The sequence below is a fragment of the Festucalex cinctus genome, chromosome 10 (assembly GCF_051991245.1).
Source record: "Festucalex cinctus isolate MCC-2025b chromosome 10, RoL_Fcin_1.0, whole genome shotgun sequence".
NCBI lineage: Eukaryota > Metazoa > Chordata > Actinopteri > Syngnathiformes > Syngnathidae > Festucalex > Festucalex cinctus.
Window position 1 is genome coordinate 21970929 of NC_135420.1, and position 17650 is coordinate 21988578.

General features: G+C 41.2%; 1 protein-coding gene across 3 annotated transcripts in view; it reads left to right on the plus strand.

The window, feature by feature from the left end:
• The first annotated feature begins 599 nt into the window (after window positions 1-599).
• The window catches only part of ralgps2 (Ral GEF with PH domain and SH3 binding motif 2), a 51080-nt gene continuing 34029 nt past the window's right edge, over window positions 600-17650 (plus strand). For 2 of the 3 annotated variants that reach the window (XM_077535037.1, XM_077535039.1), the window contains exons 1-5: window positions 600-827; window positions 13864-13966; window positions 14677-14809; window positions 15300-15407; window positions 16775-16825. In XM_077535037.1, the coding sequence (XP_077391163.1) occupies window positions 14750-14809; window positions 15300-15407; window positions 16775-16825 (219 nt within the window). In that variant the 5' untranslated portion in view covers window positions 600-827; window positions 13864-13966; window positions 14677-14749. The remainder of the gene's footprint in view (window positions 828-13863; window positions 13967-14676; window positions 14810-15299; window positions 15408-16774; window positions 16826-17650) is intronic. The other variant, XM_077535038.1, reaches the window with a different exon arrangement.

Here is a 17650-nt window from a genome sequence, read left to right on the forward strand (position 1 = left end):
AAAATTGCAGAATATGAAAAGTGTATAACAGCATAAATACGAGATCTACATTTACAAAAGGAAAATCAAGAATGAAGTATTTAAAGACAAAACTCATGCTACGAGAGGGCAAAAAGTGGCTTCATGATGAGGAAAAATGTGATTTTGGCAGTAGGATAAATGGTACAGAGAATGGATAGATGGAAAGATATTTGTAAAAGTGTTGGAGTCGACTTGGGGGAAAAAGAAAAACAATTTTGCGCTTTTTTTTCATTTTTTTCTTGTAATTTACGATCAAAATACATAAAATATAAGAAAACATTGTACAATATATATATTTTAACATGAAATTGGTCGTGCAGTGTAGCATTTTTGACCACCAGGGGGCGCCAGAGTAAAAGGCAGACTTTTGCAATCATATCAAGCGACCTTGTTCAATTTGACCGGACAGCAAAATCAGTGACGCAATCATTTGTACGCTTCCCCTTAAATGAGTTTGCTCTCAATAACACCGTACTTGTGATTTTTGAACATTTTAACTATTTCATTTCATTCGACATGTTTTTGTTTTTTTTTTAAGCTAGACGTCACATCCGAAGAAGAAGAATTCCCCCTCCATAGATAATACCAAAGAAGAAGAAGAGGAACCAACACAAGCACCTCCCCGCTGCCGCTCATCCCCTCAGTCCTCATTCAAAACAGAACACAGCTGTTGAGGGCGCATCGCCCGCCCAGTCGCTCTGCTCTTGTCCCTCCTCGGCCATTGCCTACTACCAACCCCTTAAAACTGTCTCATGAAGACGCTGGAATACCACCCGCATAGAATAACAACGACCTTTGGTGCTCCGGTGAGTGCTATTTTTGTATTATTTTGCTGTTTCACTTCCCAACATCGAGTTGGCTTCGCTCGCTAACACAGCAATGTTATGTGCTCCTTTATTTTTTGGGGGGGTATGTTTGTTTTGATGTGCGGCGTCCTCCTTCCATCAAAGCGAAATCAGTGTGCATGAAGCGTGTAATGACGATGATTTGTGGATAAGTGATGTGTTTTTGTTTTTTTTGTTTTAGTAAAATGTGCTTTGATATCTGCGTGGAGCAAAGCAGTTATTTTTAATGTCAACCCACATGAAGACAGTAAACGGAGGCCACACACAAAAACACAAACACACAACATGTACGACCATGGAAGTGTGGTTGCGATATAGCGTACAATATATCGCGCGCTCCCCCTCATCCTGCTAGCCACATGCTAATCTCGGTCAAAAAGCCCTTTCTTGCGCTCTAATGGCGCCACATTAGTTGCATTGTGGTTCACTGCGTTTGTTTGGGAGCAGGGGGGTCAATTTGTGGACTTTCAAGGCGACCACTTGGTGTCGTTAGCCCGGCGGCGACGGCAGTTTGTTCCGGCGGGTGGTGGTTGTGGAGGTGGAATCCCCCCTGCACGGTTAACCCCCAGGGGAGTGCTTTGGGTGTGGCGGAGGTTCTGTCACTAACAATGCTGCGTGTGCATCCAACCATCCTCATGTCTTGTCCCTTAAGCATTAAAAAAAAAAGCATTTATCTAGATACAACTGACCACTTGTGAAGGTCTTAAAACGCGGTAGCATGCTCGTCATGCGGTGTTTTATTTTATTTTATTTTTTTTATCATTAGTAAGGCAGTGTTTCCCCAACATTTATTGAACCAGAGCACATATTGACATATTTTACATGAGTAAAATCTCACGGTACACCACCAAACAAAAATGTACAAACAACAACAAAATGTAGATGCACAGATCAATTATGTAGCTTCTGACATCTGTGTTTAATTGATCAGCCAGTCTCAATATGTCACTGGCATAGATAGAGGCACAAATATAATTTATTTGTAAATTAATATTCATTTTCTGACCAATAAAATTGGACAATTTCCTGCCCACTGGTTGGGAATCACTGATTAATGGATGATATCTGTTCTGACGTAATGTCAATACAGTATAGTGCCTTACAGTGAAGTGAACCTCACTAAAACACAGGTTAGAGACCCTGAAAGAAATTGTTTAAACATGCCTCACAAGTTTCAAGCTATGATCCCCAAAACACTTCAAATATCTTGCAGTGTTACTTTTCAAAATAAGCTTACAGATGATTGAATTTACTGGGGAAAAAAATATACTGGCAGTGCAAGGATGTTGGATGTGGGTCTGTATGTCGCTGCATGGGAATCCTGGGGGAAAAAATAAAATAAAATTACTACTTGCGTATTAGCCATTTTATTAAAATTTCAACTACACTTGTAAAGCTAAGAATATAGAATTATGAAAGTACAGCATTCAAAATTGGATATTTTATAGTAAATTGAGGGAAATTTAATGGAAAGATGTCAAATTTAAGCATAAATATGAATTCTGAACATTTGATATGTCCTAAGCACAGTGCTGATAGACCAACACTTTAGGTAAAAGTTTGAAAATTGGCAAGGGTCCACTATATTCACATGACTGAGTGTCTTGAATGAAGCGGCCATACTTGACTTGCAGCAAGCTGTTTTGAGTGCAAGCGCTTTAGAAGTCCCTACACACATTAATGTAATGTGTATTGTTGTCAATCAATAATGGAAGCATCGAGAGTTATTGTCTTTAATGGCGTATTCATTTGCTGCCAGACAACTAGAGTGTTTGAATAATGTGATATGCAAACAGTTTTCTGTCATATGTAGTTCTGGGCTGAATTTATAAAGCATTTTCCACTGTAAAAAAATGCATTTTCCCTATCCTGCTCAAGATTCCAGAGTGCAGGACGCTCTGCCACACTTAACATATGACACAGTGGTCAAGAGTTCAGACTCGTGACCGGAATGCTTGTTGCTGCTGCGTGTCGCAGTAATGGTGAAAGGGTAAAATCAATCTTATTCGGCTTGAGCCGCCTTGCTCCTCCTCCACCTCCTCCTCCTGCGCACAGGAATAGCGTATTTATTCACGGCACAATGCTCAGTCATGACAGCTTCCAAAAGGCATTGATTGATTGAGTCAGTGTTTAGATACTGTAATACAGTCAGACCGCTCCAAAATGGAACACTGCAGTCCTTTCTGGTGTATTTTTGAGTGTGCTAGTTTTCAAAATTCACCAACTACACAAGATGCAGTCTTTTATAGATGCAGTCTACAAGCCAAAAGGTTCATGCCTCTTGATTCCATGCCATCTTGTCATTACACCTACTTGTGTGTGTTAACCAAGTCAAGATGGTCTCGCTGCAACTTAACAAACCTTTCTGCACCTTCTGGATGCCGCTAATCCTCCTCGCCATGTCCGCCGCGCGCAGGTCCATCTGTTGAGCACTGTCGTGTAACTGCTCAGCCCAAGGCCTGCAAATGTGATTAGTAGGAGATTACATCTGTGGGAGTGTGTGCGAGTGTGAAATGAAACTCGGAACCACAGCCTTGTGTATACAAGAGAAAACGATCAAACACGGTAGCCGGTAGGGTTTTTGCCACATCAAGTCCAACCCTTGTGCTTTCTCAACTTTTTCAGTACTCATTGGCTCATGTTGCGTGTCCTACAAGAATATTGTGGAATTTTCTCAAAGTATGCCAGAATGTTGTCAATAGTGAAGAAAATGTGACATTCTGCTATTTTTTAGGATGCTTTGGTCTCTGTGGACATGAACTAAAATGGTGAAAAATGACCAAGGTGCACTAGAATGTTCCTCAGATTGGACCATAATATCAATTTCTTCAATGAACCAGAATTCCATCATCGGACTATTACATTTTTCTGTAGACTAGAATGTTCCCCTTAGTGGACCAAGGTGGGCCAGTGGCCCCAAATGACCCAAATGTGACATTCTGGTTCACTTTGAAAACTTTCTTGTTGACTTTTGTCCCCACAATCATCTGAAAACGAAGCACAATAATGTCCTCAAGGTGGACTAGAATGTCCTTAAACTCTAAGTCTTAAACTTATTCTTGCTTAATTGTCATTCAGTACACTGAAAAGCACAAAAGGTATCAAAAAGTGGACAAGAATGTTCCTCTAGGAATACTTCTCAAAATGTATCAGAATATTCCTAAAATGGGTCTGAAAGGTCTTTCCGATGGAAAAAGAATATCCTCATAGTGTTAGATTTTCCCTAAAGTGCACCAGAACATGTTCTTTATGATGGGTTAAAATGCTGACCAGAACTTTTCTCTTGAGTTTGCCTTGAGCACCCCTCAGGACGCCATCCATGCCCCATCATCATCATCATCGTCATTTTTGTTTCCATATTATGACCTCCATACCCCAGCGCCCCCCATCCCGTCGTATAATGTGGCTGCTCAGTTGCCGGGTAACGTTCAACATTCATCTGGCACGTTGGTTCTGCATTAAACAGAGGTGCAAAGTCGCACGACGTATCCGTGTCATTTCTATTAAGTCAGCATGCCAGTTGCTGATGTGAGAGGTGTTGCTGGCTGTTGCTTGAAGCGGGTGTCGTAGATGCTTAGGTTTGTTTTTGAGTATGTGTGGGAAGGAGGTCAGATCAGATGTAATGCATGCGCGCTCTAGCTTTCACTTGAGGCGATTCTCAGAGCCTGGCACTGTGTTTCACCATCTATCTTTTTGCTAGCTTTAAAAGACGCGCTGTGTCAGTGCATTTTTCATGTGGTGCCTGCTGAAGCAATTTTTTATTAGTTGAGTAGGTTGCACATGAAGCACAGCACACTCGTCTTGTTCCTTTTCCCACTCCGACTCATTTTTTTCCAAGGCCATGTGTGTAAAGTAACTTGGCGACACGAGGCAGAATAATTTCACAGGTGATTTAGAATGGATTGAATGGGTGTAAGGGTACAGCAAAAATCAGGGGTTCATTATTCATCTTCAGTGTTTCCCAAAGATTTGAAATCTTCTTGGGTGGGTGGACCTCGGCTTGAAGACGGGGGTGGGGGGGTGGGAGTTGTCTCATTCTTGTTGAGGCTATTCTAGACTCACGATGCACAAAGTGAGGGCGAACTAACATTACATGCAGTATATCTGGTCGCAACACTTTAAAAAATAATATATATATATTTTTAATAAATTTTGTTGAAAACTTCTTGGGTGGTGGCCAGTTTACTTGGGTGGCCCACCACCCAAGTATTAATATGGTGTGGGAAACACTGATCTTGTTTTTTTATTTTTTATTTTATTTATTTTTATTTTATTTTTATTTTTTTTAATGTTCACAGTTAGGCTTGTGAATTGCCTAGTACCTGACGATTCGATCCGTGCCACGATTCGATTCAATACCGATTAATCCTGATATGAAGTCGATTGTTTGTTTTTTGTTTTGTTTTTTAACTCAAATTTAGAAAATACTAATCAGTAAACTTATGCACTGTAAGATTTGTATGAAAATGTATTATTTGTTTATCTGGAACTTCATTCTTGTAACTGTGAGCCACTGTATTTAACAAACGGGTTGTAATCTGTTTCATGGTTGAACAGCATTCAAATAAAATAATAAGGCTTAATGTTCCATTAATATCACGTTTTTCCATGATTAAGGTGTGAATCCTTACTCTATAAGACGTTTTGTTGAATATTTTTCCATCAAAAATGGATGTTTAAAAATCAATTCGGCCACCTATTGAATCGAAAAACACCAATGGTGTGCTGTTCCAAATGTTTGGGGTCCTGTTCCGTACTGTAAACTGACAGTACAGCTACCGTTACAGTATCTAAAAAGAAAAGGCAAATCTACCTTCCTTTTGGTTGGTCAGTTTCTTTGTGTTTCTGGTCATAGGGTGAAAGGTGAGTTCTGGGCTCGGGCCAGTAAGCCTTTTACGGCACACGGAATGCCAGCTATGAGCGTTCCATTCCACTTGACACCTTTGAGCTGACAGGCCATCCCGCGTATCTGGAATGACTGGAGAGGCGGAAGTTTTATATGTGCTCTGCTTGTCAGTGTGGATTGTGTTTGGACTGGAGATGAAATAATTACTGGTAAAGTATGGAAACAAATGTCAAACAATTAAATAGAAGCACGGTTTCAAATTTTGATTGTTACTACCCCATATTGAGCGTAATGTGTGTGCCTGTTTTTACAGGTAGCAAGAGAAAGTGATACAGTGTTACCAACTACATTGAACAAGTACTCATACTCACTTAGCGAACCTTTAAAAAAAAAAAAAAGAAACAAAAAAACCCCCAACAACAAATCCATCCAGTTTTGCAGGTTTTAGGTCAGGGCCAGATCTGCCCCTAACTCCTGGATGATCTTCATACATTTTCCTCCCTTGTTTGGCAAGTCAAATCTCAAGCTCACGTTCGCAAGTGAAGCCCACCACCCGTCCCGATTGTGCATAAACAGACAAGCGCCGCTCCCTTCCACTTCCTGTGTACGCTATATGCAGTATCAGGTGCTTCTAACACGCAGCTTCAGCTATCTGAAATCCTGAGTGTCTTGGCTTGGCGAGCTAAAGCGATAGCACTGGAATGGTCATGGAAATTTGTGACCTGGCTCCCGCTAAAGAGAAAAGATCCGATGGAGACAAACATCATTTTAACGCGATGTCTGGACCTTTTATCCCTGTTTGGCCAAAGTAAACTGTCAAGACGACGACGACGCCGCTTTACCAAGCCAAGCTTTTATCCTGCACCCCATCCTCATCTTCTTCTAATCCTGCTAGTCTAGATCATTTACATTAGATAAATCTCTGTCATCTTAAAAACTCCATTTAGGTTTGTGTGACTTGAACAACCCGTTTTGTTAGTTTTGGCACACGTTTGTGTTTTTACATGTGAGCAGACGCTTGTACTTTCATGCTTACAATACGCTTAAGGCTGGATCTGCGCCGCAGATCCAAGGGGCCCGTTCCGATTCAAATGCCTAACAGTTGTCTTTTTACCCTTTCCTCTTTAGTCTGGCACTGTGACCTTAGCCAATTGACAAACACAGCTGCCACCTGCCTATAAGTTAGCGTTAAACAGAAAACACCAGGGTTGCGTCTTTTTGTTTTGTTTATACAGCAGCTAAAACGCATACAGGTGCCAGACAAACATATTTATCTCAACAGTAGGGGTATTTCAAAACCCCAAGCCCCTGCCCCTATTTAAATTTGACACATCAGTGCACACTTTTAAAAATAATATTTCGACACTTGGCCACGTGCGCTCAGCCATGCAAGGTTGTTAATGAGGAACTGCAGACACATCAGCCAAACGAAACATCTGCAGGGTGTGTAGAAAACGCTGCGTGTTCGTTTTCAGGATGTGATCAAGCACTTTTGTTGGTGGCCACTTGGCAAGACATTGCACCACAAACACTATCACTGTAATTAAGTTTACAGGGATAAAGAGGCTGGAAGCTATGTATAAAAAGCTGTAGGCCGAAGTTGAACTTAAATCTTTTAAATGCTTGAACGTAATATTAGTACATAACTGAATCACAGATTTGTGCGCATGTTTGGTGCACAAATTGGTGTGTGGCCACAGTTTAGTGAATGAGGCCCAACATCTATCCTATTTTTAGTCAATGGGCCAACATTTGTGTGGGTTTGTGTGCCGTGATTGTTTGTGTGTGTGCACGGCTAGAACAGTTTGTTGTGTTGTGCAGAACACAGCGTCTCCTATATGTAGGATTGTGTGTGTGTCTGTTTGTCTGTCTGACTGTGATTGTGTGTGCAGGTGTGTGTCTGTTTGTGTAAACTTGTGTGTTTTTGTGTGTGTGTGTGTGTGTGTGTGTATTTGATTGTATGTTGCCCCTTGCTGAGCTGCTTGGTGGGAAAGGAGGGTTGGCAAGGGGCTCATTTCGGGGAGTCGAAGTACATGCGCTACAGCTGTTTCCCTGCAAGTCTCAGCTGTTGCGCCTCTTCCATTTCGCACACGCGCACAAACACACGCACAGACGTACACCTCGCAGACAAATGTGCACACATACACGGACACAGACAGCCACAGACGGACGCACAAAGAAATCAATCTTTCTTAGCTGCTATCTGATGGGATGAGAAAGGATCCCCTCCATCAGACGCTCACGCACACTCACAAACACACACGTCCACATTAGGAGAATGATCTTCTCCTCATCGTCTTGTCTTCCCCTTTCTCACTCGCGACTCTGCGTCCTGGTAAGACCTAGGTTGTAGTTTTACTTCCTTTTCAGATCATTGCCACATCTCTGGAGCCTCCAAAGTCAAATGTCCTGCAAGTGCTGCAGGCTGAAGTTCAACCAGCCTCAAAAAGTCAAACAAAAACTTGTAGTTCAAAGTGCCATGATGAGTTTTGTGTTAAATACGGACTTGCTGTTGGAGGTTACTCCTAGATAATACAGTCGATTATATATTTTCTTGGTTAGACTGTGTAAAATAACGGGGCTAAACATAAACGGATTTTTCCCATCTTAACTGATTTGCATATCTTTTTAAATATGTAAGAAACCTACTATTTATTTTATATTATTATTTTATTTATTTTCAAATATAAAAGGACCCTATTATTTTATTTTATTTAAGAAATGTCAATGGTTGGACCTGAGGCACTTGCTCGTGACAAGGCTGCACACTCCCAGCAGCGGTGTGGCGGCCTTTTGTGTGACAAGTTGTAATAGTGTGTTTTATTGGACTCTAGAGACGGGGCGATGCCATGTTAAGAGGAAGTCATGCGTGTTGTACTGTGCATGTGTGTGGGTGTGCAGATTCAGGAGGCTTGTGATCTCGGTATTGCTCTATTAAGCAGCTTCAAAGTGATCTGAGATCAAAACTAGCCTTCGAAGAGAAATTTATTTCAAAAGTGTCCACATCACAAGTTAGTCCACAGGCATTCCAATAGTTAGGTTCTTCGTCACCAAGCTGTACCAACACTGTAAGATGCTGATGTTGCATTTGATTAAATTAGAGATAATCCGTGTTACGCGTATTGTTCTTGTTGGAATGCTCACGATTGAGACTGACGGTACGAACCCTGCAGTAGCTTTGCAACCAAACAGGCAGTTTTTGACTTCTGCATTATTTATTGAAGCAATTGAGCTGAGTAGGCCGCCTTAAACGAGGCCAGCTCCTCGCTGCAAGACACCCTGCAGATTTCACTGTTAAATATTGGAGAATATTTGTGCCCTGGCCTGAATGACTAAAACGCACATGAAACTGGAGTTCAACGATTTTTTTTTTTTTTTATAGACAAAAGCAAAACCCATTGGGAACTACAGTATTAGAATTCTGCCCAACACCAGCGATATGTGTTTTGTTTGGGTGTTTGTTAGTTTCCATCTTTGGCTTTAATTGGACAAGGCGTTTAACTGTTTAGATCTTTTTATACTTGATAGCAAGGCACCGAAAAGAAGACTTTGTCCTATCAGATGCGTTTGTTTATGTGTTAAGCCCTGAACATAATTATAAGGCCTGTCAGGTTGAAACACGCCATGCCGCCTTGAATCTGCGTCTTACACAAGAGCCCCGAGGGCCCACCCGGGACCTCGTCCTGGGAAAAGCTGAGCGTCCGTCTCGGGTTCCAATAACTGGGATGGTGCAAGAATAAACACCTCCAGTCGGCTTCCTCGATATGAGAAACGTCCACAGATTTTGTTCCTTATTAAGCAACCAGCTGTATGCACTTTATAAACTCACTGAACTCTATTAGGTGCTCCTCGACCTGTAATTAAGTCTTAATACAAGAGCTGCATTATAATAGTCTTATTAGATATGATTGTAGTTTGGTGTGGTGTAGAACTGTACTGCATCAAACATATTAAAGAGGACATTTTGTAAAATTTAAGTTTTTATTGATTGTACAAATACTCTAGAATAACTGTCCACACATCAAATGTGAAATTAAACAACCAAATAAATCTGTTTTGAGTTGCCTATTTCTGAAAATGCATCTGTGAGAAAGCCCTTGGTCCATATGTACGTTTGTGACCAATTTGTACTGTGGATGAAAAAGCCTGCAAATGTGTGGCAGTTAGTAGTAGCCACTGTGCAACAGGGCATTCTGCCTTGCTTGACAAGCCGGGCGGCCACATTTAGGCTTGTTCTGCCTTGGCGGAGGTCTCTACCGAGTGCCATTCAAGCTATCTTTTGTAAACAAAGCTCTTTAGTTGTACTAGTGCGGCAGTGTTGACATTAGCCAACCCTTGGAGACTCATTGAGGAAGACATCGAGATGCTATCTCGTTTCCTCTGACCGCATCGCTGCCCTGCATTGTTCCGCTGCCCTTTCCTTGTTAACAGTCCGTGCACTTCCACCATCCCCCCTCCCTCCTCCCTCGTCCTTTCCCCTTTTCCCTCATTTATCTGTCAGCGTTGCTCTCATCGGGCGCAAGTAGAATTGAACTTGGGCACGCTGCCCGCCTGCCCAGGCAACAAATCACACAGCACTGCCCGGCCACATGCCACCGCTTACAAGATTGGCACAGTGTCGGCATGTCTTATTTACGGCGAAGCAGAGCTTGGGAGAGGCTCGAGTTGCCGATTTTAATAGGATATGTTGCGACTGAGCAAAGTTTTATGACTGGACTTATGACTTGGTTAACTCAAGTAATGAGTTGTATCGACCTGCTTGAAATTTAGGACGTAGTCGACTTGACTTGTTTGATTTTTGCCACCAGAATTCGCATCACGATTCAACCAGGGGTGGGCTATGCATGCCCCGGTTCATTCTTTTATCTAGCCCCTCGAGCATTTACTCTTGGCATGTCCTCCAATGACCGAGGCAGGCCTGAACCGTTTTGCTAAGGTTCTAATTATCAAAAGCAGAGATCTGTAAGGGACTGAGGCAGGAGGAGGAAGAGGGGGAGACGCACATCTAAAAAAAGCATAATCACACCCCATGGTGCAAGCGGCTGCCAGGATACAGATTTAGAACCAGCAGAATTTGACCAACATGCTGGATAAACTACGTTGCCGGCCTGCATAAGAATATGGCACACTCAGCGTAATACTTTTGGCACATTTGTTGTAATCCTGATTTTACTACTACGTCAGCCTCGACTCGTGATAGTTTATGATGCGTTGACGACAAATTCAAATTACAATGCCGCCTTAGGAATGGAACTCTGGCATACACGGAGGATCTCCATATTCTATTAATTAAAGTGTTGGATAAATATTTTACCAAATGTGTCCTGGCAGAGATTTATATAATTGATCTTTTTACTAATTATTGTGAGAAATCATAAACATGATCAGTGTCTCAAATCATGTCATCAAGTATAAAGTTTATTAATTTAAGCAAATGTTTTTTGTTTTTTTCCAGAATTGTGCCTCCAAATGGCCCTTTGCATTAATCCATACTCAAGAAGCAGTGCTCAGTTTCATAAAGGCTGTTGCCCTGACTTAGATCAATAGCGCTCTTTTCAGGAGGACTGCCGTTAATGAAGCACGGCTGATAAAGAGGCTCTGTTGCCAAACAAAGAACCCCCCGCTGGAGGTAGTAATCAGTGACGTCACAGCTGTGCTTGGGAAGCGAAAGAAGAGGAGGGCACAGCTTTTAACGGACTGTCACATCCTCTCCACAACACACTGACCCACTTTTTACCCGCCTGACTTTGGCGCATCATCTGCGACACGCTTCTCCGACGCATTACGTCCCGCTGCGGCCAGACTAAACAATGAGTGCATGCATGTGTAGCGTGTTTACTTTACACACACCCAATGAAGGATGTGTGTTGTAACATTAGAAGGCTTTTCTTATCTTTTTCTGAAGCTTTGACTCTGGTTCTTGTTGTAACGTCTATAATGTCCATTTATCTCCGGAGACTATCCTATCTTGGTATCTTGACAGGTTAGTAAGTCTGCCTCATAGTTATGAGGTTTCGAGTTTGAATTTCAGGTTAGGGCAAACTTTACAGGCGTGTATACATAATTAGGAAACAATGCGTCAAAATGGCCAGCGTAAGCGCCGTTTTACGGATACACGGCCATGCAAAGTCGCAAGCAAATTGAAAGGCAAAGCTCACAGGGGCCTCAAGATGTGAATGACACCTACAGCGACGTCCAGCTCCATTCCCTCTCGCACGCTGTGACCTTTCGCAACGCCTTAATCTCATGTTTGTGTGCTTGGACTTGGGACACATGAAGTATGCACATGAGTAAATGGGATTAAGGCTGTGTGAAAATGATCGGGGGTTTATTGACACACTTTTATAGCTACCTTAGAATAATAAAACAACGCCAGCGTAATCATTAGCTACCGGTTGCACCTAGTTTTTTCATACAGTTAAGTTGGCAACTTTGTTAAGGCACAATCGACGATACAGAATCTTGTATTGGTTCTCACATGAATGTAAGTAATTATTATTTTGTGGTCATAAAAATAAAGTTATAAACACAGCACACATTGTTTTACAACAATACTTTACCATTAATATGATTTAACAAAAAAAAAATCCAAATTTGGCAGCACATACTGCAGTGTGAACATTGTCCATTATATTCATCCAATGTAGTTACATTGGATGAATCAAGAATTCAACATGAAAAAGGTGCTCCGTGGACCTGTTGTGAGGCTGCCCTCATCTTTAGTTTTAGTTGTGTATGTGTATGTATGATCACAATTTTAAAAAGTCGTTTTGAGTAACAAAAGAAAAGAATATTTTTCATTTAGCAATTCACCTTGGCATAATTTATCGTTGGAAATGAGACACACAGCTTTTGAGAAAAGACATGTATTTTTTGGCAATAGGAATGCGAAGGCTTGGTCATGGACTGCGTAGTCACATGCTCAAGTAGGCCCGGTCTATGTGTGACAACAACTTCCAGCCAGTCTGCAAGTGTGTGAATGTCATTTAGCAGTCTGGCTCAAAAGCTCCCCGACAAGCCTTGGCACGCCTTCCACCATTTGTCACTGATGGTTTAATATTCTCTTTGCGTGGAAGTTGAGATTGACTCGAAATGCTGGTGACTCAGAAGGATGGGGAGGCGTCTGCTTTGTGTGGGCGCTGTTGTGTCGGACTCAAAGTGGTCCGGGATGGTTGATGAGTGACGAGCAGCGAACAAGCTTCATTAGATGTTGACATGGCTCAGGCGCACCCAGGCAGTTGGCCAATTTGTGTGTGACAATGATACCAGCATCCTAGCACTCTGTGTTTTTGTATTTCACAATTCACAACAGTTCCCATTATGTAACTACTACTGTATCAATTTGTCAAAATTGCAACTTGATACACCATCCCATATATTGTTGGCCTAATGGCATGTATGTAATGATGTTGACTGGGGACAGAGCCCTGGCACGATGACTACTTGGCACTTTGTTCACTAAACTATGTATGTGGAGCATGGGCACCTCATCAAGCTATTTTTGTATTATTGTTGTTTCAAATTTATATACAGTTGCGGTCATAAATTTACATACCCTATTGATGTTTTGTTTTGTGTTTCGGGAAAATATTTTCAGAAACATGAGACTAACAAGATTTACATTGGAGTTTAATTGATACACGATGAGTGGGCAGACACTGCGGAGACTACTTGTATACAAGCTATCATCAAATAAATTTCCCATATTTCCATTTCTATCATGTCAGCCGTAGTTTACTTTGCCAAGCAGAAATCTTAATCCCATGTTTGTCCTGGTCATGAGCTCTGTGCCGCCCCTCCATCCCTCATCTCCCTCTGTGATAACAACCTGAAGGGGATGAGGGAATCTTAACCCCCAACTGATGTCCAAAGGCCTGCCAGCATGCAGCATTTGTCTGCAGCTGCTTCCCCTTTAACCCCCACCAACCCACTCCTCGTGCAGGCCATGTTGGATTTCTTTGATTGCTGAGACACCTAGTGGCCACTGGCCAGTACGTTCTACATTGTTAGGATTCTGCACTGTTTCCCAATTTAATTGAACTTCACTCAAAAGCCCCATATCCTATAACGTGTGGAGACATTTAAATTGAGTAAATCACATTTACAACATTTACACAGAAACGTGACTTATTCTTCCTCTTTCTTTTCAAGGTTCAACGTGCATCAGCGGGACACGACTTGACAGGTGAAGACAGCGAAACGCAGCGAGAGGCTGGGCTCACCGCCGGAACCATGTTCATCTGACAGTCAACCGGTGAGCCGAGGAACCGCTCTTTGCGTGTCAGTTTGCCCGCAGGCTTTGTAAGCAGCCGTTGCATGTCGACTGATCAGCCAGGGTAAAATTATGTTTGCATTTAAACCACCTGTCGGCCCCAATGTATTTTCCATCCTCATGCGGGCAAACAACATACCATGGCAGAATTTGCAAGGAAAACATGAGTGATTGGGCAAAGCACGTTTAATTTAATCCCCTTTTTTATTTTATATTTTTTTATTTAATTACATCAAACTATAAGGCATTTCATGAAAAAAAAAAGATGTTCAGTCTTCACAGTGCTATTTTTAAAATTGCCAACATTTCACAAATTCTACCAAGGTATGTAAACATATTAAACTCAATGAATTTTGCAACATTTCAAGGGTGTTGTTTTTGGGACACGTGTGTTGTACTGTAAGCCGTTTAGTGCAGATCTTTTCCTAATCTCCCTCTCGTTCTTTCCTTACCTGCTCAAGTTAACCGGCTGTGAAAGTGTCCATATGGTATGCGCTGATCTCACTAAATCCTAATCTCAGTTTATCAACTCTCTCCACAATGTCAGTCAACTAAACAATGGGTGAATTCAGATGTGTTGATGTGCAAATGAGGGTAGCCACCAGGTGGTGCTGCTGCTCTACACCGTCTGATTTATGGTATTTATTACTGTGTGTATGTTGTGATTTTTATTTGTATTTATTTTTTGTCAGGGCAGGGCGGGCTTTTGCGGCAGCGGCGCATGATGAACGACGGCCTCCTGCGCTAGAGCTGCATGCTGTGGGAATGATGGACTTCCCCAATGGCCAATCAAGCCTCGCCCCGACTGCTGCCACCGTCTCAGAGGTGAGGCCGCGTATCACCAACACCTCCTTCCCTACCAATCATTTGCCATTTGACATGACATTTTTGGATAGTTGTCGACTTTCAACAATATGGGGGGAAAAAATATTTATGTGGCAAGTAGACTAGTAGAGCTGAACAATTCACATTGCAATTAGCATGACAAGAAATGATCTTACTGAAAGAAATAAAGAAAAGAAAAAAACACAACCACAATGAATTTTCATGCATGCAAGAGCCCATTAAATGTAGTTTAAAGTAACTCAGACGGCAGTCATACAGTACATTACGTAGTGGTTGGATGCTAATAAAACATTACCCCTTACCTTTAATTATAACAGAGGCTTGGCTATTAGTTAATTTCAAATTGATATATATTTACGGAAGATTCTTCCGCCATTTTGCACAGTGAAGCCTTTCATGCCGCCATTTTCTCCTTCTTTCCCCATTATTCTGCCATTAAGATGAGAATGTGTGCATGTGTGTGTTCCAGAGGAGCAGCAGCTCAGAGTCGCTCAGTGACAAGGGTTCCTCCGAGCTGAAGAAGAGCTTTGATGCAGTTGTCTTTGACGTGTTGAAGGTCACACCAGAAGAATATGCTGTAAGTGTATTTCTGTGTGTGTGTGTGTGTGTGTGTGTGTGTGTGTGTTTCTGGCTGTCCTTGTCCGACTAACCTGTATGTGTTTTTGAAGCGTAAGCACAACAGTGAAGTGCTGACCTAAGGTGAAACGATGACTGGTGTTAGAGTGACAACTTTTTTTTTTTTTTTTTTTTGACTGAAGTGATTTTTTTTTTTTTTTTTTTTTGAAAGCTGGATTTATACTGGACTGTTCAAGTGACACAATTGGGATATATAGAAACATGCCCGTCCAAACATGGATACATAATCATATGGCATATCTACTGATGCAAATGGAGTGTAATGTGTCAAACACTGGCATATATAAACCCACCTTTTCGCAAACGATGTACATAAACTCAATAAAGTACAGTAACATAGCCCAGTGTTTTTCCAAGTACGGTGCATTGGCTCCCTCTAGTGGTACACATTGAATTACTGAACTGAATGGCATAGGTACAGTGACTTAACTTTTTTTTTTTTTTTTATCCAGTACAGTGCATTTAAGTACAGTTCAGTTATGTTGAAGTACTACACATTTGCATATAATCTTTTAGAAATGTTTTTTCTGTCTTAAACTTTTCTTTCCATCTAGTACAGTACATTTAAGTACAGTTCAGTTGTATTTGACTGAACCACAATACATATGCATTTAATCTTTAACAATGGTTAGTCATACATTTATTTAGGTACAATTTTTATTTTACTTAGGTGCAATACACTTACCTCTACCTTGTTTTTGATGAATTTGGGCATTTTTGCTGCTACATTTTAATATTGGTTAGGATGGCGGTAGTTGAAGGCCAGGTTTTTTTGTTTTTGTTTTTTTGGTGGTGATACTTGGTATAAAACTATGAGAACGATGTATATGAATGATGTATACATGCCACATTAGGAGTTGTGGCGTTCAGTAAAAAAGGCAAAATAATACGGAGGTTACGTTGATTTAAATTGGTGGTGGAAGAGTCTGCTAAGGCTAACAAAACTATGTGCACGTTTTAATATTTGTATTGTTTCTGTATTTTTTTCCAATGGCAAGTGCTGATGACATTAGTGGAGTTATTTATGTGCACTTCAGGTGTCGTTTAATATGTATTGTTTCATATTCCCTTCGTGTTCACATGGCCATATGTGATATGTGTCACTTGAAATGTACATGGAAATAAAATGAATGACATTAAATTGGGCAATTGGACCTGCAGTGTAAAATCTAGCTTTAGCGAGAGTGACCTTGCTAAGGAGTGCTGCAATGTGAGAGGATGCCTTTTTTTTTTTTTTTTCGACCACAAGAGGGCACTCTGGCTTCTTCTCCTGAGCTTGTTCTTCTCTGTTTCAATTATCTCCGCCAGGGCCAGATTACGCTCATGGACGCTCCTGTATTCCAAGCTATCCAGCCTGAGGTGAGACAAGTTATGAATACATACAAAGACTATCATAATGTGAATGGATTGTGCTTTTATTCAGTAACCCACTTGTTTGCTGTGAAAAAAATACTCATCAAGGCTAAAAGCTTAATTTTGTCTATCTGGGATTATTAACATTGTAGATATCAAGGATGTCTTTCAGTTACACTTTGAATAGTTGCAATGTTCATGAACGATAGATATTAGTAACAGTATCGTGAGAGAAGGTACGTTAGTTTGCCTAATCAAAATGTAAATTAGGATGTCTGAGAAGGGACATGTCCATTGTCTTGAATTAAGGTTATTTAAAGATATCTTGACCTGAATTTAAGACTTTAGAATCCAATTGTAAATATCTCAAACTGGAAAACAACTGTGTACCGTAATTCACATTGCTGATGTCTGGAGTTAATTTTGCCGATATCTGTAATGACAGATCCCATACACTAGAATAGGCAAGGAAAAACTATTGATATTTGTCCTTTGCAAAACGGTGTTACAGATATCTAAAGTGACAATTGTGAATAGTAAGAATGCAGTTGTGTGATTTATCCACTTGCGCTGTTAAATGTTAAAAGGGCTTGCCATAATACCGGTACATGCACCCAAAGATGTTTATTGAATAAATTCTTCAACGGCTTCTGCTGTGTCCCGCTCGCTTCATCTGAGCACCTTAGCTCTGCCCCGGTCGCCATGGTAACGAAAGCTGCACTCAGCAAAAACACGAGGGCAGAACCCAAAGTGATTTGAACCAGAGTTTGGCAAGTGCTTGTTAAGTGTGTGTAATTTAACCCTTTTGAAAGGATTGTAGGAGACCTTTTG